General features: G+C 37.4%; 1 protein-coding gene across 3 annotated transcripts in view; it reads right to left on the bottom strand.

The window, feature by feature from the left end:
• Nucleotides 1-12,490: 12,490 nt before the first annotated feature.
• Nucleotides 12,491-27,593, bottom strand: part of LOC135215386 (uncharacterized) — a 78,011-nt gene continuing 62,908 nt past the window's right edge. For all 3 annotated transcript variants that reach the window (XM_064249968.1, XM_064249966.1, XM_064249967.1), the window contains exon 9: nucleotides 12,491-18,835. In XM_064249968.1, the coding sequence (XP_064106038.1) occupies nucleotides 18,628-18,835 (208 nt within the window). In that variant the 3' untranslated portion in view covers nucleotides 12,491-18,627. The remainder of the gene's footprint in view (nucleotides 18,836-27,593) is intronic.

Here is a 27,593-nt window from a genome sequence, read left to right as displayed (position 1 = left end):
ATTGGGGTATTAGTATAGAGGACCAATAAAAAAATAAAAAAAAAATAAATAAAAAAAATAAATGTAATAGTGCCTCAAATTTGATAACAAAATTGTCTCACACTACTTGGGGAGTGTTACGGTGACGAAATATCCTGGCCAAAGGTCGACACAGTGTTTCGGCCTCTGAGAGAGGTCTGCTTCAGGTTCGATATGAAATAAATAAAAAAAAAATATTTCAACACCAACAGTTGAAACTGGGGATACGAATATAGAAAGAAACACTAACACAACAAAGGTTTATTTACAAGATTACTAACAAAGGTAAATGCAGAATGGTATCTCCTATTTACATAAAAAGATAGAATCTTACACTGCATGTACTGGGGGAACAGCGAGGCAATTCAAATACTTGCTAGTTGCTAGTCAATTTGGTTATTTTTGGTAATTCGTAGCGATGGCTTCTCAAAAGGAAAACGATGATTGCAGACGTCCTCCCGACTCCGTATTGCAGAAAATAGTCTACTTGTAAGGCAGGATTTCCCCCTTTTCTTCTCCGAAGTCTGCTCAACGTAGAGACAACTCGGTCGTCCACTCCTGAAGACGATTAGAACAGTATCCAACCAACACTCGAGCAACTTTTTTTCCTGATCCTTCGTCGGTTCCTTTTCTCTTATCTCTCGGATGATCTCTGCTGCTGCTGATCTCTCACTGATAATCTGATCTATGGCTTGTACTGAGGATATCTCTCTGTGACTAACTGGTGAACTCTCTCTTCTACGATCTCTGCTCTCCAAAGTTCGTTCGTCGTATTTATACGGCACTCTGGGGGCGGAGCCTACGGCGAACGTCACAGGCTCCAGCGATTCCTAGAACTTCTTAGATGAATCTAGACGAGGTATTGCATCAGAAATCGCGGCGTTTCTCACGTCCCGACGAGATCCACAACACTCCTGCCGATTCTAGAACCATCATGATAATAGGCACCTCCAACACATTGCGCTAACGCCTCCTTGCTGCCGAACTTCTCGAAAATGCGTTCTCCTTTCTTTTAACTTCCTTTGCTATGAAGCATGAACCATCACAGGGAGCTAAGAGACAAACATTACTAATGATATACAAAGCACTAGTTTTATCCAAAGTAGATTATGGAAGTCCAATTTACGGGTCAGCATCACAAAGTACCTTGAAGTCCTTAGACTCTATCCACACTCGAGGCTTGAGGCTTTGTAGTGGAGCCTTTAAATCTCCAAACACTTCAGTATGTTGTGAAAGTGGCGAACCTCCATTATCCTTACATCGTGACCTTGTAACAATGAGAAGTGCTTTAAAGATAATGGCCACTGATTCCCCCACAACGGAACTGTTTGCCATGCGAGACATATTTATCAGTAATCACGAACCACCTTTTCCAATAAGAGCTAATAGGTTACTGGAATCTAATGGTGTTAGAGTAAATATACTCCCAACCTCAAATTCTCCACCTCTACGGATGATTAAGAAAATCAAAGTATGTTCTAACCTTTATCATTTGTCAAAAAAGCAAGATTATACTTCAGATCGCTATAAACAGTATACATTAGAACACATTCGAAGTAAAGGACCACATAAAGCGATATACACTGATGGATCCAAATCTTTTGCGGGAGTTGGTTGTGCTGCAGTGTCATCATGCAAAATAAGTCATTATTCATTGTCTTGACTGCCGAATTAACAGCAATTATATTGGCAATCAATCAGATAAAATTGTCAAATGATAAACTGAATACCAAATTTGTAATCTATTCTGACTCAAGAAGCGCAATTGAATCCCTCAAAAGTTACTCACATAGGAACCCTTTAGTAAAGGAAATTAAACAAATAATCGTGAATATAATAAAATTCACGTGGGGTTAACATTGAAATCTGCTGGATTCCTGCCCGTGTTGGAATCCAAGGTAATGAAAAGGCCAAGTCTGGGATAAATTCACCAATTTTTGACAATAAATTGCCTGCTACAGATTATATAAACTCAGTGAAGCAGCGCATAAAATCAAAATGGCAAAATCTGTGGGATAGTGAGGCAGACACCAATAAATTTAAGTGCATCACGCAGAATGTAGACTTGTGGAATACATCAGTACAAAAAGAAAAACGAGCTGAAGTAATATTAACAAGATTACGAATAGGCCACTCAAGACTAACTCACGAGTATTTAATGATAATTCCACAAGGGAACATCCCTCATTGCAATGTCTGCAATACAATTTTAACAGTTAAACATATTTTATGTGATTGCCTAATTTTTGATAGAGAAAGAAATTTATATTTAGGCAAAAATAATTATCAAAAATGCTGTCAGAATCAGATAATTTTTCTTTATATAGAGTATTAATATTTTTAAAAAAGACTAATGTGATTAATAAGATTTAACATATTTATACCCTACTAAAATGGATGACTTTTGTCATTTTTATCTATTTCAATCTTTTTTAAGTTCAATTCATATTTTTAATTCCAACCTCATCTATCACTTAACAATCATCCTCATTTATCATTAATTTATAGTAATTCATTAACTACCATTCCATCCCATTCCACTTTGTAGACATGCATTTTATGTGCGTATTTTTAAAATTTCCTCCCGAATGTTTTCGGGCCAGCACTGTAAGAGTCTAGTTAGACTCATTGGGCTGGTAAATCTTAACTTTATAATAATAAAGTATAGAGGACCCTGCCCACTGCAGATAACGTCACTACGAGGGTGAGCTCTATGATTGTCCGAAAATCGGCTCGTGCAATACTAGTATACATCTTGGGAATATGCAGGTCTGACGACAAGCAGGCCACCTTGCTCGCAGTAGGGGCCATGACGTCACGCGAAAGACTGCTAGAAGATTTTCTTGTGAGAAGTATACAGACATCAGTTTTGTTATTATCGAAAAGCACAGCTGAAACTTTTTCTGTAGAAGAGAGGCTAGCCATAATATCGTCTGATGAAATGAACATAGCAAAGCACTGGAATTATGATAAACGAACGTATAGATTAGGTAAACCTTATGGAAAAGTTCAGGTTGTCATGCTGAGGGTTCTAACTGCTAAATGGAGACAGCCCATCTATTATGATTTTGACTATTCATGTGTCCATGAGATGGTGATAGGAATGACTGGAAGTAGAGAATGCAGGTTACCCTGTAATCACAAATGTTCTTGATATAGCGCCGAACCATTTTAAGTTAAGTTAAGTGAGAGAGAGAGACAGGTATCTGGGTACTGATGTTTTATTGTTGTTGTTGTTTTTGGGTTGCCTGCTGGCGGTTGCCGAAGTCAATCTATGAGCAGAGTCTGTGATGGACAGTTGGTTTTCCCAGATTGTGGTCTTGGCATTGGATGGTGAGTTGTATTGTGTTTTTTTCTGAAGTTGTTTGATTTGCTGGTGATATTGTATGTTAGCAGTTTGTTGTGCTTGTGCGTTGGAAGGTTGTTGAGCTTGGGAAGTCCTGTGGTGTTGTATGTGAGTTGGTGAGTGTTGTTGTTTGTGAGTTGTTGTAGTTGTGAGTTGTTGACTGTTGTTGTTGGTGAGTTGTGGTTTGTTGGTGTTATTTGTAAGTAGTTGTATATGGACTTGTAGTGTTGTTGTTTTGATGTTGTTGATATTTGTCTGCACAGTGATTTGTTGTGTTGTTGAGTTGTGTGGTTGTAGTACTTGTTGGGTTGTTTTGTGTTGTGATTTCCAGCATTTGTTGTGTCTTGGCGGCCATACTCAGTGGGCAGCACAGATTCTCGCCTTGAAGACAGTCATAAATGGTGATTACGAGAGTGAAATTTCTGTATGTGTCTATCAGTGAACCAATTGTCCTGTCGAATAAAGTAATGTAGAGGGGAAAGTGTGGCCGAGGGTGTTTTTGAGAGTTGGTACAATTAACGAAGCTATGGGGAGCTTTGCTTGCTTCGTTGCTTCGCTGTGATCCCACCACAGAAATTTTTGGCACCCGGAGTGCATCGTGTGAGTGAATGGTAGCAAAAGTCTGGATGGAAGGATTGAATGAGGTAGAGAGGTTAAAGGAGGAGCTGAGGTTGGCGAGGGAAGTTGGGAAAGCAATGGAAGTGGAGAACGAGAGGCTGAGGCTTGAGTGTGAGAAGTATAAGAGGGAGCTAGAAGAGTTTAGAGGAATGATGAGGAGTGCAGAAGAGGGAATGAAAGTGGAAGTGAAAGAGGCCGAGCAATGGATGGTTGAAAAGTTGGGATTGATGATGTGTAATGTGCAAGAGATGATGAAGGAAATGATGAAAGGGTTTTTTGGAGAGGGAGCTGTCGAGGGTAGGTCTCCTGGGTCTTGTGACGGGCCAGGAGCAATTAAGAAAGTGGAAGAACAAGTGGATGAAAGTGTGAGTGAGGGAGTGAGGAAAGTGTTGTGGTTGTGGTAAATAAGGAGAAGAAAGAGAAGGTACAGAATAGGGATAGATCAGAGCAAAAGGGTAAGAAGGAAGCTGAGAGTAAAGAAAGGGCTAAAGTGAAGAAGATAAGTAAGGATGGTGGGCAAGATAAGAAGAGAATGAATGGTGATGAGGATAGAGCTGAGAATAAGGTGCAGGATGAGAGTGATTTAGATAGAGTCACAATATATAATAAAATTATTTTCATTCCGAATTAAAACTTCCTTTAAAGCCTTTAAAATTCCATATAATTCTGCTGTAAAAATCGATGCAACAGTTGATAACCTGCCGCTTCGCTCTACATCAGGGAAGGCTACACCAAAGCCGACTCCAGCATCTGACTTTGAGCCATCCGTGAAAACTGCAGTAGAGTCATCGTGTTGCAAAGAGTGTGCTAAAAATATTGACCGCATGGCCTCACTGGACAATTCTGTCTTGGTAAAATTAAAATATCTACAAAATTTTACTTCTGGAAAGTTCCAGGGGGACTAACTGAATATTTTGCTGGTAAAATCTCGATTCCTGGCATATTTAATTCATGGACAATAAAAATTTACTCTAAAAGCGAATGGATGAGGTTGCTTGGGGTGACTTTCATAAAACTGCCAATGCCTTTCATTTCTCATACAAATGCTGGTTAAAGACTTAGGTAGCCTCTGGAATCTATACCAGCTTCGAACCAGCAGTCGCTTATAATGAAGATCTAGTGGCACCTCATCAGCATCTACAAGCATGCTCTCGATGGGAGATGATTTAAATGCTCCAGTACACAACCGTATTCCTCCATGATGAATTGAGTTGAGCATTTTAAGGCTATTTGGCTTCGCAGAAGTGTACACCTCACACCCATAACTTAATTTTGAAAAGACCAAGGCTTTATAAAATCTCAACATCTGAGTTCGGTCTGCACCCCACGAAGTGTGAGAAAGGACTTTCAGCAAATCCATTGCTTTCAAGCATTTTGCCGATGAAGAAGGGAGTATCATAGTGAGGAATGACAATAATGCAAGAATTTGGATTTTGGGGCAGGTACTTTTGTTGATAAAAGTGGTGAAAATGATGAAAAGCCTTGGAAAAAGGACGTTGTAAAATTGTGGTCGGAAGTCGTAAATATTTAGAAAGTGGTGGATTTTAACCACTGCGAAAACATGAATTCTTTTAGCAGAATAGGGGAGTTAATAAATGCATTAAAAGAGAACCAGAAAATTTTGGTGAATGAAATTAAGAAAACCAATTTAAGGGTTAAAAAGGCTGGAAGATGGTATGTGTTATTTTACTGTGGAAAACCAGAAGCCACTTTTTAAAGGGGGATGTTGCTAAGGAGCTGGGTCGTCTTTTAGCAAATAATAACAAAGAATGGGAAGATAGGTTGGATAGATTGAATCGTTGGTGGCAAAACAGATTCGCCTCGATTGAAGATGAGTTCGAAAAGGTGTGTAGGAGAGGGGCCTGTAATTACGCATGTAATAATGCTCTTTCAACAGTAAAAAAAAAAACCTCCACAGCTCGAGAAAATGAGTGGGATGAACAGTGGTAGGAAGGAAATCAAAAGATGGTTTGAACAGGCAAAATTATGTACCAATCAGTTTAACCTAGCAGGCACTGATGCCGTAGACTATGTCAAAGTTAGTTTGATAGAGCCTGCTAGCACAAGAATACGTCATGCTAAGCCGAAAAGTTGGAGGAAATGGAGACTAAGCTACTAGAAGCGTATGCAGATAATAAGGATGATCTAGAGAGAAGGAAAGAACTGTGGTGTGCACAACAAGGAATACAAGAAGGTGTTTGGGAGTATTCAGACAGAATAATTTACTTAGAAGAAGAAGCCGAGGGCAAAACAGTCTGCTGTAAAGAGAGGGAAATCATTAAATGTATGATTTTTGAAAAAGGTTTGAGGGACAGGAAAATTGCCTGTGATCTAAAGGATAAGATTGAAAACGGAGTCATAGACCAATTAGAAGATGCTGGTAGATTTGTGCAAGATAGAATGAAGGTTATGAAAGAATTTGGTAATGTTTCTGACAGCCACTTGCATACCAGGACGAGAGCTGATAAAGTAATTAAGTGTTGGACCTGTGGGGATCAGGGTCATGTATCATACCAGTGCAAAAATGCAGGGTTTTCTAGAGACAGTATAAAGCAGGATCAGGGGGAAGGACACCAGTATAAGGGAAGGCTAGGTAAAAACAGAATGCAAAATAAACGTTTTGGAAAATCAGTTTACAGGCACTTGTTGGTCTTGTGGGGAAGATGGTCATCCATTTTATAAGTGTAATCTATACTCTAGTAAGAAGAGAGGGTTAATTAATGGAGACAAGGTTGTGAGGGAGATGTCATTGCAGGCCGGTGATAATACTCAGGAAAACTTGTGAGGCCGGGCGTTAACTTGAACGTCCGGCCAAGTGAATGTTTAAATAAGAGAGGAGACACTATGAAACTGACACTCACCATAGAGGGGAAGAAAGCTGTGGGACTTATGGATTCTGGGGCAAACTGTAGTTTGTTGTCGGAAAATTGGTATTTAGGGAATCTAAAACCAAAAGGGGTGACATTGTATAATAGTAGTGACTACATATGTGACCTGAGTGGTAATGAAATTAATATAATAGGTCATGTCGTTGATGATGTGGAAGTAAGTGGAATGGAACAGAATAGCTGTGTGTTCAATGTCAAGAGAGCTGAGAAAGGAAGGAATGGTCTTGGCAAGAACACTGAACAAGAGTGCCTTGTGGGCATGAATGTTTTGTCTTTGCTATTTGAAAAATGGGGAGTCACCAAAAATGTTAACGTGATGGCATCAGAGAAAGAGGGATTAAAAGCTGAATATGGTCAAGTTTTGGATTGCTGTATGAGACTAGTTGGTCAAACTATGCAGGTTTGGCAGAAGGAGGATTTAGGATATGCTAGTTGCTTAAGACAACGGAATAGAAATGTCCTGTCAGGTAGCAGGAAGCTAATTAAGGTATACATTCATAGCCTAAAGGAAGTGCCAAAGGAGTATGTAGTTTTAGAGAAAGTAGCAGATGAGAGTAAAAATATGTTGCCTCCGGGTGTTCAGGTCTTGCCCAGTTTTTCTATATGTGAATGGGGCGTTGGATATGTTTGTGTTGCTAATTAGTCTAAAGATAATGTCAGCATTGAAGCTGGCAGTATATTGGCCACGGTGCAACTTGGCATAGGGGAGTTTATGGAAGATGATGATAACGAGAATACTGAAAAACTTCAAAACCACAGTCGGAAGTTGGGAGTAAATGTCGATGAAAGTAACTTCAGTAAATCTGATTTGTTAAGACTTGAAAAGATACTCTACAAACATAAGGACTGTTTTGAGCTAAATGATTCGGACCTAGGTTTCATAAAGGAATGGGAACATAACATTAGATTGTCCTGTGGGAAACCTTTCAAATTACCGTATAGGAGAATAGCACCATCGTTAATCCCTGAGGCCAAACAGTTGCTTGATGACTTAAAGAAACGGGGTGTAATTGAAGAAAGTGCAAGTCCTTATGCAGCACCTAAGTCCTTGTGAGGAAGAAGGGGGAGGCTTAAGGTTGTGCATTGATTACAGGAAATTGAACGAAAAAACTTTAAAGGATGCATTTCCTCTTCCTAGAGTAGCGGAGTGTCTGGATTCATTGGAAGGGGCCAAATACTTTTCAACTTTTGACCTTGCGCAGGGCTATCACCAAGTTTTGTTAAGGAAAGAAGATAGAGAGAAAACGGCATTTTCTGTACCATGGAGACACTCAGTATCGCAGGTGTCCAATGGGTCTGACAAACAGCCCAGCAACCTTTTAACGATGCATGGAGAATATTTTGGGGGATATGTTTTTTGAATTTCCAGTCATTTATTTGGATGATATAATAATATTACTTTCGAAGACCATTGACGAACATTTATTAAGATTGGAGGTATTGCTGGAGCGCATAAAGTCATATGGGATGAAACTGAAGCCAAAGAAATGTCATTTTTTGCAGACGTGTAAGTTACCTAGGATTTAGCATTAGTAACCAAGGAATAGGACCTGAGCTAAGTAAGATTGAAGCAGTGAAGAATTGGAAGAGGCCAGAAACTATTAAGGAAGTGCGAGCTTTTCTGGGATTTGCAACGTTTAATAGAAGATTTATTAAAAATTTTGCCATAATTGCCTAGCCACTCAATGAATTATTGAAAGGAGAAAAGAAGAAATCCAGCCAAAGTATTAATGATAAATGGACAAAAGATGCGGAAATGGCCCTCCAGACATTGATAGAAAATTTGATAGCTGCCCCAGTACTGAAAGGGATAGAGTTTGGGAAAGCGTGTACGTTAGCAATAGATGCTAGTTACGATGGATTTGGTGCTGTTTTGTCCCTATATAAGGAGGATAAGCTCCATCCTGTAGCTTATGCTAGTAGGTCACTGAAACCACACGAAAGAAACATGAAGAACTATAGTTCAAGGAAACTAGAATTGTGTGCTTAGAAGTGGGCTGTTACTGAAAAATTTAAAAATTATCTTATTGGCACAAAGTGCATAGTGTATACTGACAATGCCCCTTTGAGCAGTCTCAGCACAGCAAAACTTGATCACACCGAACAAAAATGGGTGGCAGATTTATCGGTATTTGACATTGAAATTAAATTCAGACCAGGAAAACAAAATGTTAAAGCCGACGTTCTGTCACGCAAGCCAAGAGAGGAGATGGTGATGAGTGAAGACGAAGTAGTATTGGTAGCTCCTCTTGAGGACGCAAATTTTGTCTGTGCCATAAGTAGACATCAGATTTTAGTGGGAGGACGTTGTTAATAAACAGAAAGCTTGTCCAGTTTTAAAAATTGTAAGGAAATGGCTAGAAGGAGAAAACATTGAGTTAGAAAACATTAATTTTAAACCTGAATTAGTTACGTGGAAAAAGGATAAAGAAAGTCTTGTGATAAGATATGACATTCTTTATAAGACTCATATGGATCAATTAGATAATATGATTTATAGATTAGCCGTGCCTCTTCTTTTAAGAAGTATTTAGTCGAAACTCATGATAAACTAGGGCATCAGGGTATTGATAGAACTTACAAATTACTGAACTCTAGGGTTTATTGGCCCAACATGAGGGGATTTGTAACGGATTACATTAGAAATTGTGAAACTTGTTTAAGGGCAAAAGATGAAATTCCATATAGAAATACCATTCTGTTCATGTGGAAACTACCCAGCCCATGGAAATTGTGGCGATAGATTTTTGTTCCGTGGAAAGATCAACCTCTGGAAAGGAGCATATTTTAGTTTTAAGAGACCTGTTTAGCAAATACGTGTGGGCATATCCAACGAATGATCAGAAAGCGACAACAGTGGCTAAAATGTTGGTGGAAGAGCTCTTTTATAAGTATGGAATTCCTCAGCAGCTTCATACTGACCAGGGGAGAAATTTCGAAAGCGCTCTAATTAAGGAAATCTGTAAAAGATTTAATGTAAAGAAATCACGCATTTCTCCATATCGCCCTGAAGGAAATGGTCAGGTGGAAAGAATGAATAGAACTCTGTACGGTCTACTTAGAAGTTTGAAGGAGGAGAAGAGGAACAAATGGCCATTGTATTTGCAGTTTAGTATTTGCGTACAACATAACACCTCACTCTGTGACAGTTTTCTCCGTATTTCTTGTTGTTCGGGAGGGAACCTTGTATTTCGATCGAGTACAAATTTCAAGACGGAGACTGGTTATGTCAGCAATGCAAAAAGAAGTTTGGGATTTGGTTAGAAGGAACACACAAAGGAACTGGGTATCAAACGCAAAGCCTATGTTAGCAAAGTCCAGAGCAAGTGATTTGGAGGTAGGACAAAAGGTTTTATTACGAGAACATAAAACAATTGGAAGAGCGAAACTAGGCGACGAATTCGGTAAAAGAAAGTGGGTAATTGAAGAAGTACTTAACAGGGACTGTGGTTTGTATAGAATTTGGCCTGAAGGAAGTGGTGCTAAGGTTATCCATCGAAAGAATATTAAACCGTTCGCTGGGATCAAAGGAATGAGGGGGAAGAAAATATTGGTGACTTGGATACAAATTAATGATAATTTAGAAACCGCTGACATGGATGACAGTAGCTTAGAAATGCCTGATATGGAAGAAGTTTTAACCAGGTTCGGTTTTGATTTTCGCAACCATGGTAATAGTGAACTTAAAGAAGGTGTTGATGAAGAGGTTGAACAAGAGCAGGGAGTAACAATTAATGCACCAGTACTGAGAAAATCAGAGAGGATACGAAACAGGCAGCGATCCGAGTTGTAAATTTGTCTTTCTTTGTCGGAAAACAGGTAATGGTAGTGTGAGAGGATGGAAGTGTGTAGTGTGTGTACGATGAGGACATCGTAAAACTGTAGGAGGGTGGTGGCGCTGTATGTTCTCCGCCAAGTGTCTTTTATCTTTCACAGCACTAGTTACCAAATAACCGTTTACGAGACAGCAAATGAGGACGAACGGCCAAATAGATCGGCATGAACGGAACTGCCTTCACGGACCTGTTAACATGAGGAACTACCCATTCACTGGTTAAATATACTATCTGTAGATAAATGTAAATTAGATGACGGTCCTGAAATTTACCAGACTTAGAGTAGGCTCACTCTATGGCTACTGTACACGTAGGCTTACATATGCGCTGAGCATACTCTGTAACATAGCTGGTATGGTATTTATCTGTTAATTGTTTGTTACTGTAACGTAACTAATCCTGTTTATTTGTCCGTTAATTGTTTGTTACTGTAACGTAACTAATGTTATTTGTTTGTCTGCTAATTGTGTTTTCGAATATATTGGTTATTGGTAATATTGTCTAATTGAGCATTTGTTTCTGCTTGTAGGGTTGAAGGTATTTGTTTACATGTGCAATAAAAAGAAAGAAGAAATGTTGCTGTGAGTTGTATCCTTCCTTGGATTGCTATATATATTATCTATATATATATATATAGATAATAATATATAATATATATATATATACTTATATACAAACACACACACCCACACACACATATTATGCAGTGGAACTGCGTTGCCAATAAATTAGGTAAAGCAAGATGCGATAAAGAAAAATACAATGTTAGATTGACTTTTTTTCAATAGTTCCCTATACTGTTTAGCTGAATTCAAATATTTCTGTTAAGAACAACGCAGTTATATAATGCATACAAATATTATACAAGTACATAAAGATACCTTTAATTTACTTAAATTGAAAGAATATATCGTAAAATGGAAGGAAAACAAAGTGATGTAGCTAAGTGTAATAATTAAATAGAACTTTTCCAGGATTTCAGGGGGGGATGTGCCCCTCTTGCCCCTGTGTGCGGGCGCCCATGCCTAGGTTCCCTTATTTTTCACATATAGTAGGTGCTCTGTTCAACAGGAATCTGCTTGTCAATCTTCAACCTTTCCCGCTTGTTCCATGTTAATGCTCCTACATTCATTTTCACAACAAGAGCCTAATTGATTATGCTTTGGATGAAAATTATTAATTACTACATGAATATGTATGCAGTAAACCCCCAGATTTGCGATTCGTGGGCTTCTCTATGGAACATGTATAGCCTATAGGCATTAGTCGTGGAAAATTTGCCTATTTGTGGTATTTTTTCACTGAGAAATATTCATTAATTACTGTATTTTCATATATTTTTCATGACGAAATGCATTTTTTGTGCTGAAACTATTATAATAATTAGGTATAAGCATTTTTCGAGGGCATTTGTGTATTTGAACTATAAAAATAGGCAGTTCTGGGCGTTTTTAGAGAGGTTTCAAGCATTCGTGGTTTTGAGCTATTTGCCGGGGATGTGGCACGTATCCTCTGCGAATCTGTGGGGCACTGTAATTACAAGACACTAAATAATTCTTTTCACTCCGTCAAACTAATGTTGGGTATAGATATCCTTCCAAACAAATGGATAAGCAAATGTACAATGGTTCAGGAATTAGAAGGGGATACGATGGATTTGTAGAAATAAAATTTCTTCCAACAAATATTTTCTTATAAATTCTTATAAACATTTATTGTGGGGAACTCAGTATGCTACACAGAATAAATACCTTTATAATCATGGGAAAAATTAATACAAGAGCTGGCTTGTAAGAATATCTTTTATTAATTAAACCTTAGAGAGAGCAATAGTCTTGACAAAATAAACTCTTTCAGTATAAGAAAAACTGACCTCAACATTTAATAGGCTATGGTTAACCAAAGCATGCAGACTTCTTGAAGTCCTTCAGATAATTTTTATACAATAATCCCTTGGGAAGAATGCACATAAGGTCATCACTTTGCAGTACATAACATATTCTTTATAAAACTGCAAGCTTCACTAAACAAATAATAATAATAATAATAATAATAATAATAATAATAATAATAATAATAATAATAATAATAATAATAATAATAACAACAACAACATTGTTTTAATATACTACACCAGTTTTCTTCTATACATGGAAAGTAGAAATGTCTATTAACAATTACATATATTACTTCAAATGTTGAGTATGTAATTTATAAAAAATAACAACAATGCTAAAATTACCAAGATCCTATAAGCCGGTGGAGATGTCTTATTTAAAAGAACAAAACGTAAGGCATAGATACAGAACATAGTCTAAAATATTGTCATTAATAAATATAAATTAAGATCCTTTTTTCTAAAATTTTTAGTAATATATATCTGGCAGTGCTTGCAGAAATACTTCTGAGTGACTAAAGCTAGATTTACATTTGACTTTGAAGAAAATACAATAAGTACTATACCGAGCTCTTCCCACAAAACTTGAGCAATTTTCTTGTCTGGTATTATAAGTTTATATACTACACCGTTTACTTACAAGAAAAACGAATTTCTCTTTATTTATGCACTTAATGTGCTTTTCACTGACTATGGGATCTTTAGAACCTTGGAAAAATTACAAAGAAAAGATGTACTTTTTATTAAGTTTTTCACTGCTCCATATATGTCCTAATTTCAAAATATTTGAAACAGGCCACATCACAACTAATCATGCTTGTCAGTGACTTAACTAACCGGCTCTAACTAGCGGCAGGCATCCTATTCCTGTGTTCCAGGTAACACTGTATGAAGTATATGTCTGATGGTTTGCTTAAATACGTACAAGGATGCATTTATATCTAAAATATTTAGCTACATATCAAACAATTAGTAACTCAGCAAACAAGCAAACAAACTTATCATTCTACATAACATGAATTCCAGTAAAAAGGAATGGGGATTAAATAAAATAATCTATAGGGAACCCAGCAGCCTCCCTCAATATGTGGAACTGGTTTTTGATGAAACCTAAATAGCTTTTCTTCAACTGTCAAACAGCCTTTCAGAAGATGTACTGAATGTTACTGGTCTTAAATTTAGAGTTTCAAAAGTTTGATCATTATTTATCTAGACTACAGTATTCTGAACTGTTAATCACTCGGCTATATACTACATTGACCTAGACAATTTTCAGCTGAGGTGCCATGGTGTCAAAAATTACTCAGTAGGCAGTCCCTGGTTATCAATGGCCTTGGTTAATGGTGATCTGGTTTTATGGTGTTTGTCTAGTACCATAAAATCAGTGATTTTTGGCACCATAATGGGCCGAGTTTTGGTTATCGGCGCCATAAGTTCCCAACAATAGAGTTATGGTGCTGTAACCTATCGAACAGAGGCGCCATTAACCGAAACTCGGCACCATAGCACCATAAATCGACGAGTTTCAGTTAATGGCATTTTTCGCTTATCAGCACCTTGCCAAGAACAGAACCGGGGGACTGGCTTTACAATCAAACCTTGGATTTCATATACCCTGGTTTTTGTATGATTCGGTTTTTGTTGACTTTTTTTTTTTTTTTTTTTTTTTTTTTTTTTTTTTTTTTTTTTTTTTTACAAAATTTTGACTTGGGTTTTGTAGATTTCCTTGGAATTCACACACCCAGAAACACTGCTTCCAGGGCCCACCTAATGACTAGCATGACTAGGTCGGTATTGTGCCCAAAGCATCCCAAGTTCTCTTGTGACCTATTCTGCTTCTTTGTTAATTGTTTTTTGCACTTTTTTTTTATTGGAGTGCAACTGCTGAATAAACCACCATGTGGCCAAACAAAGTTCTAAGTGCCAGCCCTTCCATAAAAAAAGGCGAGAGACGCTACAGAATTCAAGAAAGAATTCATAGCAAAGTGTGCAGGCAATACTTGGTGAAAAGGCAAGGATGTTTCATGCTGATTTCAATAATAAAAATTCCTACAACGAATGCTGCTGTTAGTGAATTTGAAGCCAGCAGAGGTTGGTTTGAAAAATTAAAAAATCAAACAGGCACACACAATGTGCTTACTTGCAAAGTGGAGTGATGTAAAAAAATTTTTTTGAGAATTATCATCCCAACTTAGATCTTGTAACCTGTTTCTCCAATATGTTTAATGATAATGCCTTGTTTCACTTTAGGCAAATTTTATAGACACCAAAAACAAATGTCTTTGGGCAGTTTTGTTGTACAACAGGGGTCTAGACTCCAGTGACTCAAGCTGGTCCTAGTGCCAGCAAAAAACGAAGTGGGGAAGTAACCTCAGGTAGTGCCAGTAAAAAACGAAGAGGAAAATAACTCCAGATGGGTCCTTGATACCTGAAGTTCTTCTGGAGGGGGATTCCCCTTCAAAACAATAACCTCTCCTCCTCCCTCTCCCCTCCTCTCTGTTTTTTATAACCTAACAAGTCTTCCATAAAGGTAAGAGTGATGTTAAATATTTATTTGTCCATTCATTAGTAATTTATTTTTATTTCTCATTGTTTGCTGTATGATAAAATGTGTTTATTCTCTATAAAATTTATTTTTTGTTAATATTCCTGGGTGTCTGGAACACATAAATTGGATTTTCATTATTTCTTATGGGAATTACTGTTTCAGATTTCGTACATTTCGGACTTCGTGAGACGTGGAACGGATTATGTACAAAATTCAAGGTTCCACTGCACATCAACTGTGTCATTCATTTAGCTATAAACCATATTACTGATGATGATACATATAAGTTTGAGAGCAGTTTTAATAGTACTTTGAAGTTTTCTTCAGTTGTACAATTGTTGTATGTAATTTTTTTTTAGTCAACTTACCGGTATCTTGATTCATTTTCTATTTTCTCTCTCTCACTCTCTCATTGTGCATGTCAGGCTTCACAATCCACATATACTGTGTGGAGCTCACAATTTCAAGATTCATTTATTATCAACAATCTTTCATACCATTCAATTACATAATGTTCCTGTCTTCTTAAGGATTTCCTGAATCGCTTAACCTGCTTCTTTTTTGTAGTAGCCATTTATGGATGAATTCCATATACATCTTTTCTTGTAGGACCAGGCTCATTTGGGGTAACTTGCCTGTCTTTCTCTACACCATAAAAATAAAAGAAACCAAACACTAATAATAGGCTTTCGGTTATGACTGAACTGTAAATAAGATGAAAGGATCTCTTACAAGCCAGGAGAATATTCAGTGCATAATAACTCATGAATTCTTTTGGCTGTGGAACGGAATTATGCACTTTGGCAATTGCTCTTTGTGGACATTTAGCACAACTAGCATAAGAAGACTACATACTGTACAAGCCCCTCAAATTTAGTGGTAGTCCTCACTTCACAGTATTTGTTGCCACCATTCATAAAAAAAATCCTACCATGATCCAGAGAAGAAAAACCCCAATGAAAAAGGGGTTGAAATAAATCCATGAAAGCATTAAAAGATAAAATCAGAGCTGCATCAGGACTACAGATTACTACTATCCCATTCTAATTCCTGCAGGATGAAAAGAATCAATATGTACTACGTAACACAAAAGAATTGATACTAGATTCCTTTAACTAGGTGGAAAACCATACATAAACCCTATTAAAGTTGATGAGAGTAATAACCCATTTATAATCAAGTGCACTGAGTTCAGAAGAAGTACAAATTCCCAGCACAACTTCAATATCAGAGGCCAGAAGCACACTGGAAAAAACTTGTAACTGGAGTGTCAGTCTAACACCTATAGAAGCCTAGAGCCAGATAGTTAAATCACAATTTATAAAAATTTTTAGGTATTAATATTTATCCGTTCATTACAGATCATGATGTCTGTAAAACAATGTGTTTAAAAATTTCAGCACTGGTGAACTTTCTTTTAGCATCATTTAACAAGTTCAGTAATATGTAACAGTCTTTAACAAGTCCTCTTGTTTCACTATTTTACACCTAAAAAAAAACAATAAATTTGGACGGCTAATGAAATAATAAAGAAATTTATACATTTAGTATAAATACATCACTGGTGCTAACAAATTTACAATATTAGCATCAATTAAAGAATTCTAGTCTTATTCTTTCTGAATTTACAAAATATAGCACCAGCAGCCACATACAATTAATGAAGGAAACTCTGTCATAAGATGGGAAATAAGTTGGTATTTAATCAAAATGCCAATTCCTTACAAAATTCAAGACCTTTTACCTGTTGAGGTAAAATTAAAACCACTCTTTGTGAAAATGAAATTTTTTCTAAGGCCTAGTGTTGAAGTTTTCATTAATATTTGTAAACAAAATTTTACATAAACTTTTTGTTTAGTTATGATCTTTCACTTGAATAGCACTTATACTATGTGTTGTAATACTTGATACTTGTAAATAAAAATTTCTCCTCAAAATAGGGTTATAATGACAAATCTCTCTGGAAGTATTTTTCATTAACAAATACTTATAGGATGTGCAAGATGCATTTCTCTACTGCCTATGTATGGTGAAGCCTGTGTACATTGATTACATTATTTTAAAGTTTTTCAATGATATTTTCATTGTAGTTAATATAAAAAATATAATAGTATTCAGTACTATGATAGAATTCCATTACGTATATGTGGTTCCAGCCTATTGTAATACTAAAATTTTGAAAAAATTAAGTTCTTCCTTGATATAAAAGGGTCTTATTCTCTGATTTCATATGTTTTCTGCCAAATAGTGGTACATGAAAGGTGTATATCCAGAAATTTTCAAGGTAATACTGTGCAACTTAAGAAGGCAATGGCCCCATTAATGAATAGCTGGATAAAGTCTGGTCCGTTCTCAGTGGCACTCACCAGCTTTACACAATTTAACTGGGGATAATTTTTATATAAATAAGTATGGTCATAAGAAGTACATCTTTATCATTAAAATACTCTTTGGTTTATCAATAATTCAGAATATGTTTCTTTGTCAAAACGGACACTGACTGATATTAACTTTACATCTTACATACCTGTACAGTCATAAGAATTATAAAACTATACAATGCAAACAGCATACCTATTTCAACATATAAACTTGCTGCCTTTAGCATACTGGCATCTACCCACCTTTATTTTGAGAATAAAAAAAAATACATACGAGAATATTACTAACAGCACAAATCTATTCAAACTAATGTATTGCTACTAAAAGCATGAGTTAATAGAGTCAGTACAATATAAATTTATAGTTTCAATCAATAACCATGACCACTAAATTGTTACTATTTCATTCCTACTAACTTAACCATCAATTTTCCTGTAAGTCCAAAATACATAATGCATATTACCCTGTTCTGAATTTCCATAAAATTTTCATTTGCTTTTTGTTATCACTGACTTAATTGTTTTCATTTCTTTTGCAATCCATGTAAACAGTTCTGAGAGTTCAATTACATTGTTTGCTCTTTGTTTAAGTTAAGTACAATCAAACAGGCTAACAAGTTTTTCAACATTCACAAAAGCTCATGTGCTTACTCATCACTTTGTTGATATACACAATGCACCGAATCTTCTTAAAAAAAAATTCATCACACACTTATACATATACAATAAAAGATTATGTCCTTCTGTATAATTAAGACAATTCACTAAAGTGATACCATAAATATATCTTTATCTCATAAGCAGGATATGGCACCATGCAATATTAGATTTGAGAAAAATAATATTTCAAACTGGATAAAAATATCTTGATAAAAATATGGCCCTATATTAAAGTACATATTTGATACTTTATTGTTAAACTGTATCTATATACAGATTAGCACATCAATTAAACTACAAGAATTAAAACGACATTCATAACTACATATGAGTTATGCTGTATCTCCTACAATAAGAAGAGCACACTGAATCAAGGCTGCATGCTGACAGCATGCGCTGTTATGGCACCAGGTGAATAAAAATGAGAGTCGGCTACTACTTACAACATGCTGGCTTCTTCCCTTGTTTCTGTAAGTCCTCCAATACTGCTTTCAGACACACGTAATCTTGCTCATGTTTTAAAATTTTGCTAGGAGGTTTGGCTACCAAGTCTACCCCTGTTACTTGGCATCGATACCATGAACTGTCGTCAAGCTCTATGATGAATGGTGAAGCATTCACAGCATTGTGTGGTACAGGAGTACTGAAAGTAGAAAATTTCAATGAACATTGTTTCAGTTATATAGAGATGTACAGGAAAAAAATGAAATATAAGTGACATGGTCTTGATGCATCTCAATCAGCCATTCACTAATAAGAAACAAACTGAATTTGTTTACGACATTGTTTTTGCTCCTTGAGCCAATACCCATTGTGAAAGCTCAAATTCTACTCTCACCCCCCTATCCTCAAATGCAATTCTATCCCCCACCAATACCCGTCTATCACTGTGCTATTTGAAATACTAACACATGGAACTAAACTCTAACCAGCCCATACTTCATTCCAATTGTCATCTGAAAAAGCTGGGTTGTGTAAGGGATGTTCTCATGTCCTTCCCTATTCTGGTTTGAGTGCTGTTGGGAAGGGATAGCTGGCTGCGAAGAGTAGGCCAACAAAGCCCCAGCCCTGGAAAAACTGCTGGATGTAAGGTGGGATTTCTTCCTATTAAGAAAACTTAAGACGAGTCTGTTGACTACTACTCTCAGGCTTCGTCAGCACTCTTCTCTGGTGGCTCCCCAGATTAGCCATAGAAGAAAACCCCAATCATGCAAATCCTATGGGGCTTCACCTCTTCCCTTCCTCGTAATATGCAGTCCAGGAATTGATTTTTCTTTTCCCTGGTAGGAGTGCTGATGCTATTGTCCTTTCTTAGGCTAAGGAAGAAGAAACTCTAAAGGGCATTGTTTCCAGATTCCCCTTTTTCAAGAACAGCATACATATATATATATATACAGGCGGTCCCCGGGTTACGACGGGTCCGGCTTACGACGTTCCGAGGTTACGACGCTTTTTCTTAAATATTCATTGAAAAATCCGCCCTGGGTTACGACGCTTGTTCCAAGGTTACGACGCTGACGCTTCCGACGCTCCGAGTTAACGACGCTTTTAAAAAACGCATACTATGATAAGAATCCTTTATAGTTTAGCACAGTTTCTCTCTCTCTCTCTCTCTACTACAAAGATGTACGTTTTTTTGTATGATAAATAAATGATTTACTATTTTCAAATATTAATATTAATTTATACAGCAATAATATCAATTCATTAAAGAAAATACCATAGTGAATTAGTAAGATTTTAGCTTATATTTAAAAAATTATGGAAGAATGAAAGAAATCCGTCTTCTTCCAGTAACCTTTTCTCGAGATCCAGGTACTAAAACTGTCAAGATATATCAAGTTCTGTGACAGCCAGGAGGGGGAAGAGCTGCAGTGTTGCAATCAGGTGTTCATGAAATTCCCCCCCCCCCCCCTCTCTCTCTCTCTCTCTCTCTCTCTCTCTCTCTCTCTCTCTCTCTCTCTCTCTCTCTCTCATTTACTGAGACAGATTTTTTATGTACTTGTACTATTTGTTTTTAATACTTTCAAATAATAATAATAATAACAATAATAATAATAAAATAATAATAATAATAATAATAATAATAATAATAACTGTAATTACAAAATTCATATGTGATAGTATTTTAAAGAAATACAATACGTACTAATCTATCCATGTCACTTTTAATTAAGGTTAACTCTCTCTCTCTCTCTCTCTCTTTTCTCTCTCCTCTTCTCTCTGCCACACAAGATAATAATGTGTCATAGTGGTACCTCCCTCCCTCTCTTTCGCTGGAAGCATTATAAGTATTTTTTGAGAGAACAGGGAGAGATAAACACTCTCTCTCTCTCTCTTTTACCGAGATGAAAGAATTTTTATGGTACTAGTATATAAAATGTTTATTGATAATTTCAGTTATTTAATAATAATAATAATAATAATAAATAATAATAATAATAATAATAATAATAATAATAAAACTTTAATTACAAATTCATAATGGTCGTATTTTAAAGAGATGAAAATGACCTTTCCATTTCACTTGTAAGGATAATTCCTCTTTCTTACTGAGATGAGAGAATTTTTATGGTAGATGCACGTGTTATTATATTTTCAAATAATAATAAAATAATAATAATAATATAGAAGTAGTAATAATATTATAACTAATTTCAAAAGAAAATTCTTCCCTTCGTCTTTTTCTGTATCAATTTCCCTACCTCATAACTCCGGTGACACTCGGAGCTTAACAATGCCATACAATGGTTTTGATGTAATCTCTCTCTCTCTCTCTCTTGTATTTTAATGAAAATATACAGTAATTTGTGAATACACAGTGTTGCACATGAAAAAAGTAAATTAGTGATAATTTTAGAGAAGTGGTCCTAAGAAAAATTGCAAATTAGTGAAATTTTCCCTGTGGACATGTTTTCAAGAACGTCGTTCCGGCTTACGACGATTTTCGGGTTACGAAGTGTCTTAAGAACGGAACCCCCGTCGTAACCCGGGGACTGCCTGTAAGTATATATATATATATATATATATATATATATATATATATATATATATATATATATATATATATACAGTAGTACCTTGAGATACGAAATTAATCTGTTCCGAGGCAGCCTTCGTATCATGAGTTTTTCGTATCTTGGACCGCATTTTACATGTATAATGGCTAATACGTTCCAAATCCCTCCAAAAACACCCCACTAAATTTCATGATAAAGCTAAATTGACCTATAAACAATGAAATACTACAACAATTTGGACCATTCAATACCTAACTTAATACATACTGCTCATTACCTGTAAATAAAGTGTATTAGTGTACATGGTATACAAGAAATACTGTATGTATGTAGTAAAATGTGGAAGCTTACCTTTCGAGTGAGGCTATCACATTTTTATCATATGTATTGTTGTGAAATAATGTGTGCACCATTTTCTTTGGACTTAAATCCACTGCATCCCGAGACTGAAATAATGAAGATGAAAGATGGTGGCAGGGGTGATGGTCCTTCCTCTGAGTTGTGGGAACTTCTTTCCTATTTTATTTTATCGTGTATTTTCCACTGAAAATGCTACATTAATCAATGATTGAGTGATACTTGAATTTGAAAATGGCTAACTGGCTATCACGTGTAGCGTCACCTGTGAAATGGCTCTTCCTGTCTTTGCAAAGCATCCGAGAGGTAGGCCGCATTTTCTTGAGTTCCTGTGCTTGCGGTCAGATCTGCAACTTATCATAAATTGTGACTTGTGCTCTTGTTTCAATATTTCATCATGATGGGCAAATCGCATACATTAACCGAGTCATAAAATGAGTGTCATTCCCCAATGAATGTCTTTTTCTGTGATTTTCGTCATTTAACAGTTATTGAAATTGAACAGTCACGGATCCCTAAAGGGTCACGTGATCAATAAATTGAGGTCAAGTATTGTGTTCAAGTGCTAATGAATCCTATTTTTCATTTTTATGTAAGAATAATCATGAGAGATATATACTTACTTTTGTAATAAAATAGTGTAAAATTTGCTACCATCTTCACTTGTCCTTTGATTAGGAATTGACTTCTGTGCTATAGGCTAGGCAATCTTGCCATTTACACCAGGCAAACCAGTAGACCCCCAGTTACGAGGGTTTATTTCACAACATTTTGTCCTTCGAACCTGGATGGCCTAAGACATCGGTTTCTGATCATACGACAAGTGAACATGACCTTTGAAGTCTTGCTAGATTGTGCACTGAGCCTTAGGTAATCATAGTGTTTTTGATCCAACTTAATTGATGCTCACTGTAGCTTTTGTATGGATTTGTAACCTTTGATGAAATAGCACATTAGTGAACCCAATGGGCAAAAACTTGACTGAATTGTGATTTCAGTGATTTTGTAGGAACTTCACATAACTTTTGAGTCTTACTGCAACCCCCCATGTGCTCCAGAAATCATCCTTTGTTCTTTGTTCCATTTGCATGCTAGCAAACTTAACAAACTTTACCAAAGACCTGACCGGCCAATCTCAAGTCTTGAATTGAATGAATTGCCTTTTTGGAACTGTAGATACAGTCTTGCAGTAGTCTACTTGGGTGATGATCGATCGAGTGGGTGTGTCAGGCCGGACAGGGGGATTAGAGGTTGTTTCCTTCATATAACTCAAGTTTCCTTTATGTGACTTGTACGGCGGCATTATTTCCTTGCAGCCCTTTAACTTTGCTTGAACAAGACACCCTGCTTTTGTATAGAGACTAGTTTAACGTAACTGAGCAGCAACTATCCATCTGTTCAAAATGGCGGCCGCCATCGAGACTCAAATTGACTCCCACCTTATTCTCCTCTCTGATTCCCTGCTCCGTGCCCAAAGAGATCTGTTGGAATCACACAGTGTTACAGTTTATCAGAACCTATTAGATAGGATTCAAGCTGACGAGCAGCAGTTACGTAAGTTGTAGCTCACAACCATGACTAAGTTAGAACTGCCAGTTGAAACTAGACTAAGATGAAGCCAGTCATGCAACTATGTTGCTCATTCACAGAATCAGTGCTCTGGCTAGCGTAACACAGGCAAAAATATGTCTCCCTCATTTGAAAGAGTTCCTGTTACCTGTGTTGGGGGAAAAGTGAATTCGTTAACATTAGAGAACTATTTAATGTACATGTCCATCAACACACGGTCTTAAATGACGGATCTAAGTTCACTTATCTTTTCAGATCTTTGGAAGGGGAGCTGCTCAGGGTAGTAAAGGCTCTAAGCATAACTACAGCCAACTATACCGTGGCTCTTAACTTGTTAGACAAGTACTATGGCAACCAGCATCAGATGCTGGTCGTGCTACATTGGTGGTTATTTAATATTTTCATCCTGAAGTGCAATCATGTCGAACTCAAAGACTTCAGAATAGAACTCATGGTGTTGATCAAACAGATTCGACGCATAAGCGGATCCACACTGAATCATGGAATGTTGCTAAGTATAATTAATCACAAATTGTCTCAAGGTCATTTATATCAGATCATTGAATATTTATGTAGGTGTGACTATGATTCAGAAGAGTTGTTTGAAGTGTTAGATTTCCTTATAAGATGGTTGGAGGATGATGCATTGCAAAAGGGGACGAACAGTCATGGCCTTCTCAACCAAAGGTACTAGAAACTGGCACCTCTTGGGCAACATTGTGACCATTTTGCAATGACAATCATTCTGCCTTTAATTGTACTAAACATACAAATGCTGCAGCTAAAAAACTGTAGTAGCTCGTAAGTATTTTAACTGTCTTGCTCCTGGGCAAAGTAGCAAACAATGCAGCAGTAAGAGAAACTACAGACTGTGCAATGGATGCCATCACAGCCTTATATGTGAAAATGGTGGCAACGACCACTCCTAGTCAGGTTCGTCCCCCGAACCAAACTCCATTTTCCCTACCCGTGATTAATTTCCTACGCACGTCACAAAGCCCACTAGGAACCTGAATAGAATCTGTTTGTCAGTCATTTCAAGTGTAAATCGAAACGTGAATCATAGGATACACTTTAGGGGGAGAAAATGAAACCTTGTGTAAATGAGAAAGTTGTAAAGGATAAGCCTTCAACTGAACTCCCGGCCATCCTACTCCCCACTGTGGTGGCCATTTTGTAAGTGCACGGCCAACCATTTCGAACTTGAATGTTCCTTGATACTTACCTTTTCGCTCACCAACAGTAGATGGGGAATTTGAAGTCATAGCTTCTAACATTTATGTGGGAAAAACGGTTGTAAGAGCTAAACTAGTTGTTCATGATGATGTAGATATCCCTATTTGCAATATGGGTCTGAGTAATGTATGTCAATTTTTGAAAGACAAAGGGTATGAGTTGGCTGATTCAGAAATCAGGGGGGATGTATTACAACCTATTAATTTGTTAATAGGGGATGATTATTTAAACTTTTTCACTGTTGGGATGAAAAAAAAATTGCGGAAATTAGTCAGTTCATTACTCAAGGAGTTACGCCGTATGGGAGGGTACCTCAGCAGGGCTTGCAGGGGATAGACACGTTAACTGTCTGAACACTGCATGTTTGTCAGTTAGTTGAAACTGAAAGACGTAGATGATATCAGTGTTGCCTTGCATGAGCAGTTCACGAGTACAGAGCGTGAAGTAAGGGGGAGAATGAAGCCAAATCAAACCGACGAAGAGTGCAGAATGGGTACAACTTTACAAGAGTCGGAGTGTGAAGGTGATCACTCTGGTGTTGCCACTGCTCACTTAAGCTTGATTGTAAAACACTCTAAAGCAACCCCTGAATGTGCTACAACCCACCAGAGGGTCCCTCAGACCGATTTGGAAGCGAGAAATATAAAAATACTTTATGATCAGCTTAAGGGAGAAAATAAATATGCCATGTCTAACGGGGTGGGGGAGATTTTATTTTTGCAGGAGTGTGATGTTGAGCTACAGTCTGTCCTAACTTGCTGCAATCCTTCTGAAATGCAAACCAGAGGACCAAACTTTCTATATCAGATAGGTCCCAGTGAGCTGCCGTTATGACCGGAAGAAGCATCGCCAGGCCAGGCAAACCCTCACACCATTGAGCCCTCTGAGAGATAAGGAAAGGAGTGATATTGATTCCGCCCGCCGAACTATGGAATATAAGGAAGTAATGTTGATTATGTTACTTTGATCAATGCTATGAAACATGTTGGAATACGTGCATAGTACAGCAAATCCTTTTCAAAAGCTTGCATGTCTAGAACAAAGACAACTTGATTTCGATTTGTGATACTTTAAAGAATGGGGTTAAGATGCCCAATCATGTTTGCAATTTTAGGAAAAAGCTCAGTTTCTATTGTTACCCTCCAAGGGAGCATTAATCCAGCATTATTTACAACATTTATTTGTAACCAAGATGCATTATGTGGCAAAACGTTGGAGCCCAGGACTGACGGCTACTGCAAGGCGAGTGATGACTCGCACCGGCAACTTCAAGCCTCTTCTGAGACAACCACCACCTCCTCGCCTCCCGGCTATTCAAACCCAAATGTTACAGCTGCACAATAATGTCAGAATCGACTGCCCTGGTCCTACTTGAGCGGAAGGAGGAGAGGGATATGCAATGACCATAAAGTGCATGGGCAGTTGTGCAATCTATCTTTACTTCTATGGAAAATTCAACATTGACAGCATCATCCTGCCATTTTCGAAGTTTGCAGCCACCCAAAGGATGTCCTCGAGAGTCTACCACGAGTGTCATGATGTTCTATGTGGTTAGCAGCTTCTTGAAGGAGGTCCACAGCGAGACCGTCACGCAGCATTTCCTTCGAGAACACAGGATCTTTTGCATTCTTTAGGCTACCAGATCTCCTTGGAAAAGGGGTTTTCTCAAGGGGCTGATTGGGGTAGTGAATTGGATCCTCAAGTACTTACTGCTAGCGCCAATGGCAGTGGGGTCACCTGAGGTAGCTTCAAGAGTGACACGTCCTTTGGCTGACCCTGCCAGGTGTCCTTAGGGTTGAGGATATTATTTTTAGTCAAGATCGAACAATGTGGACGCAATGACTGGCCTCAGAGTGGACTCCTTGAGATCTATCTTGACAAGCAAGGGCCATGCGGTAAGTCAAGGTTCTCCAAGGGCGAGGAAAGCCTGAGAACCATTGGATGTCCAAGAGGAGGCAGACAATGACAGAGATGGCGATAGGGCCCGAGGACACAGCTCAGAGTGAGTTGCGTCAAATGTGAGTCTTACTTTTCAAGGGACTGATAATATCAAGTGAGGTGTAACAGAGTAGGATAAAGTTTGAGATGAACAGTATGCTAGAGAGAGGTGAGCGAACAAAAGGAAGGGTCTCTAGCGCCCAGAGACAGAAAATGTCGGAGTGGGCAGAGACAATGATATGATGTGTTAAATAATAGAGATGTATAATATTTAATGTTTTGATAAGTGTTGATCATTTTCAAATGTGGTGCATGTAATAATTGTTTTAGTGAGTGATTAATGAAGAGGTGAACTCTTGAAGAGTGGTGTTTTGAGAGGAGGGTCAAAGGTGTAGGTTTAGTTTATAAGTTTTGCATCTCGCACATTCAACAGGGGCGGGTGGCAAGTGCAATATTGGAACTGTGTACATGTATTGATGTATTTTTTTGTGAATTTTTCTAATATGTCATTTTGTAACTCATGATCTGTTTGGGAAAAGACGCTATCTCTCACATGTCTCCGAACAGAGCGCTATGTTGTCTATTTGAAGTGACATTGTGCAATATATATCTCTCTATGAACATTGGCGAGTTCATGCTATATTTTTTGCACAGAAAATCTCTTGCTTTTGCTATGATTGGATTGTCTCGCCTGTTGATGGAATTTATTTCCCTAGTGAAATAACCTTTAATCGCTCTGATGAACACTGCCATTTTCCTGTGCTTTATATGATACTCGTAGTTGAGAACCATTTTTCCTTTGATTCCCGAGGGGAAAATTTAATTTCTGATCCATAACATGTTGAGTCTATCGTGATTTTTGCAGTTTAAGTGTCTTACATTCTGTGTCAACAAATTGAGTGATCACTCTATATTGTTGTCATGAGCTAGTCTTGAGCTGTAGTTCTGGGAATGAACCTAGGACACGACCAGGAAGACCCACCTGTCCTGCCTCACCTCTCTAGACCTTCTCTTCTGCTTCGGGTCCCCCATCCCCTAGGGAGTGGAGGATGTCATGAGAAAATGTGTGCAACATTTTCTCTTGACTTAAATCCACCGCGTCCCGAATCTGAAGTAATGAAAATGAAAGCTGGCGGCAGGGGTGATGGTCCCTTTTCTCGTATGTGATGCATTTATGTATGCGTTTGAATCTGCTTTTGACAGTCATGGGAACTTCTTTTGTATTTTATTTTGTCATGTATTTTGTACTGAAACTGCTACATTAATCAATAATGGAGTGAT

The sequence above is a fragment of the Macrobrachium nipponense genome, chromosome 5 (assembly GCF_015104395.2).
Source record: "Macrobrachium nipponense isolate FS-2020 chromosome 5, ASM1510439v2, whole genome shotgun sequence".
Taxonomy (NCBI): Eukaryota; Metazoa; Arthropoda; class Malacostraca; order Decapoda; family Palaemonidae; genus Macrobrachium; species Macrobrachium nipponense.
Note: the sequence above shows the minus strand (reverse complement) of the source record. Positions and strands in the feature narration are given on the sequence as shown.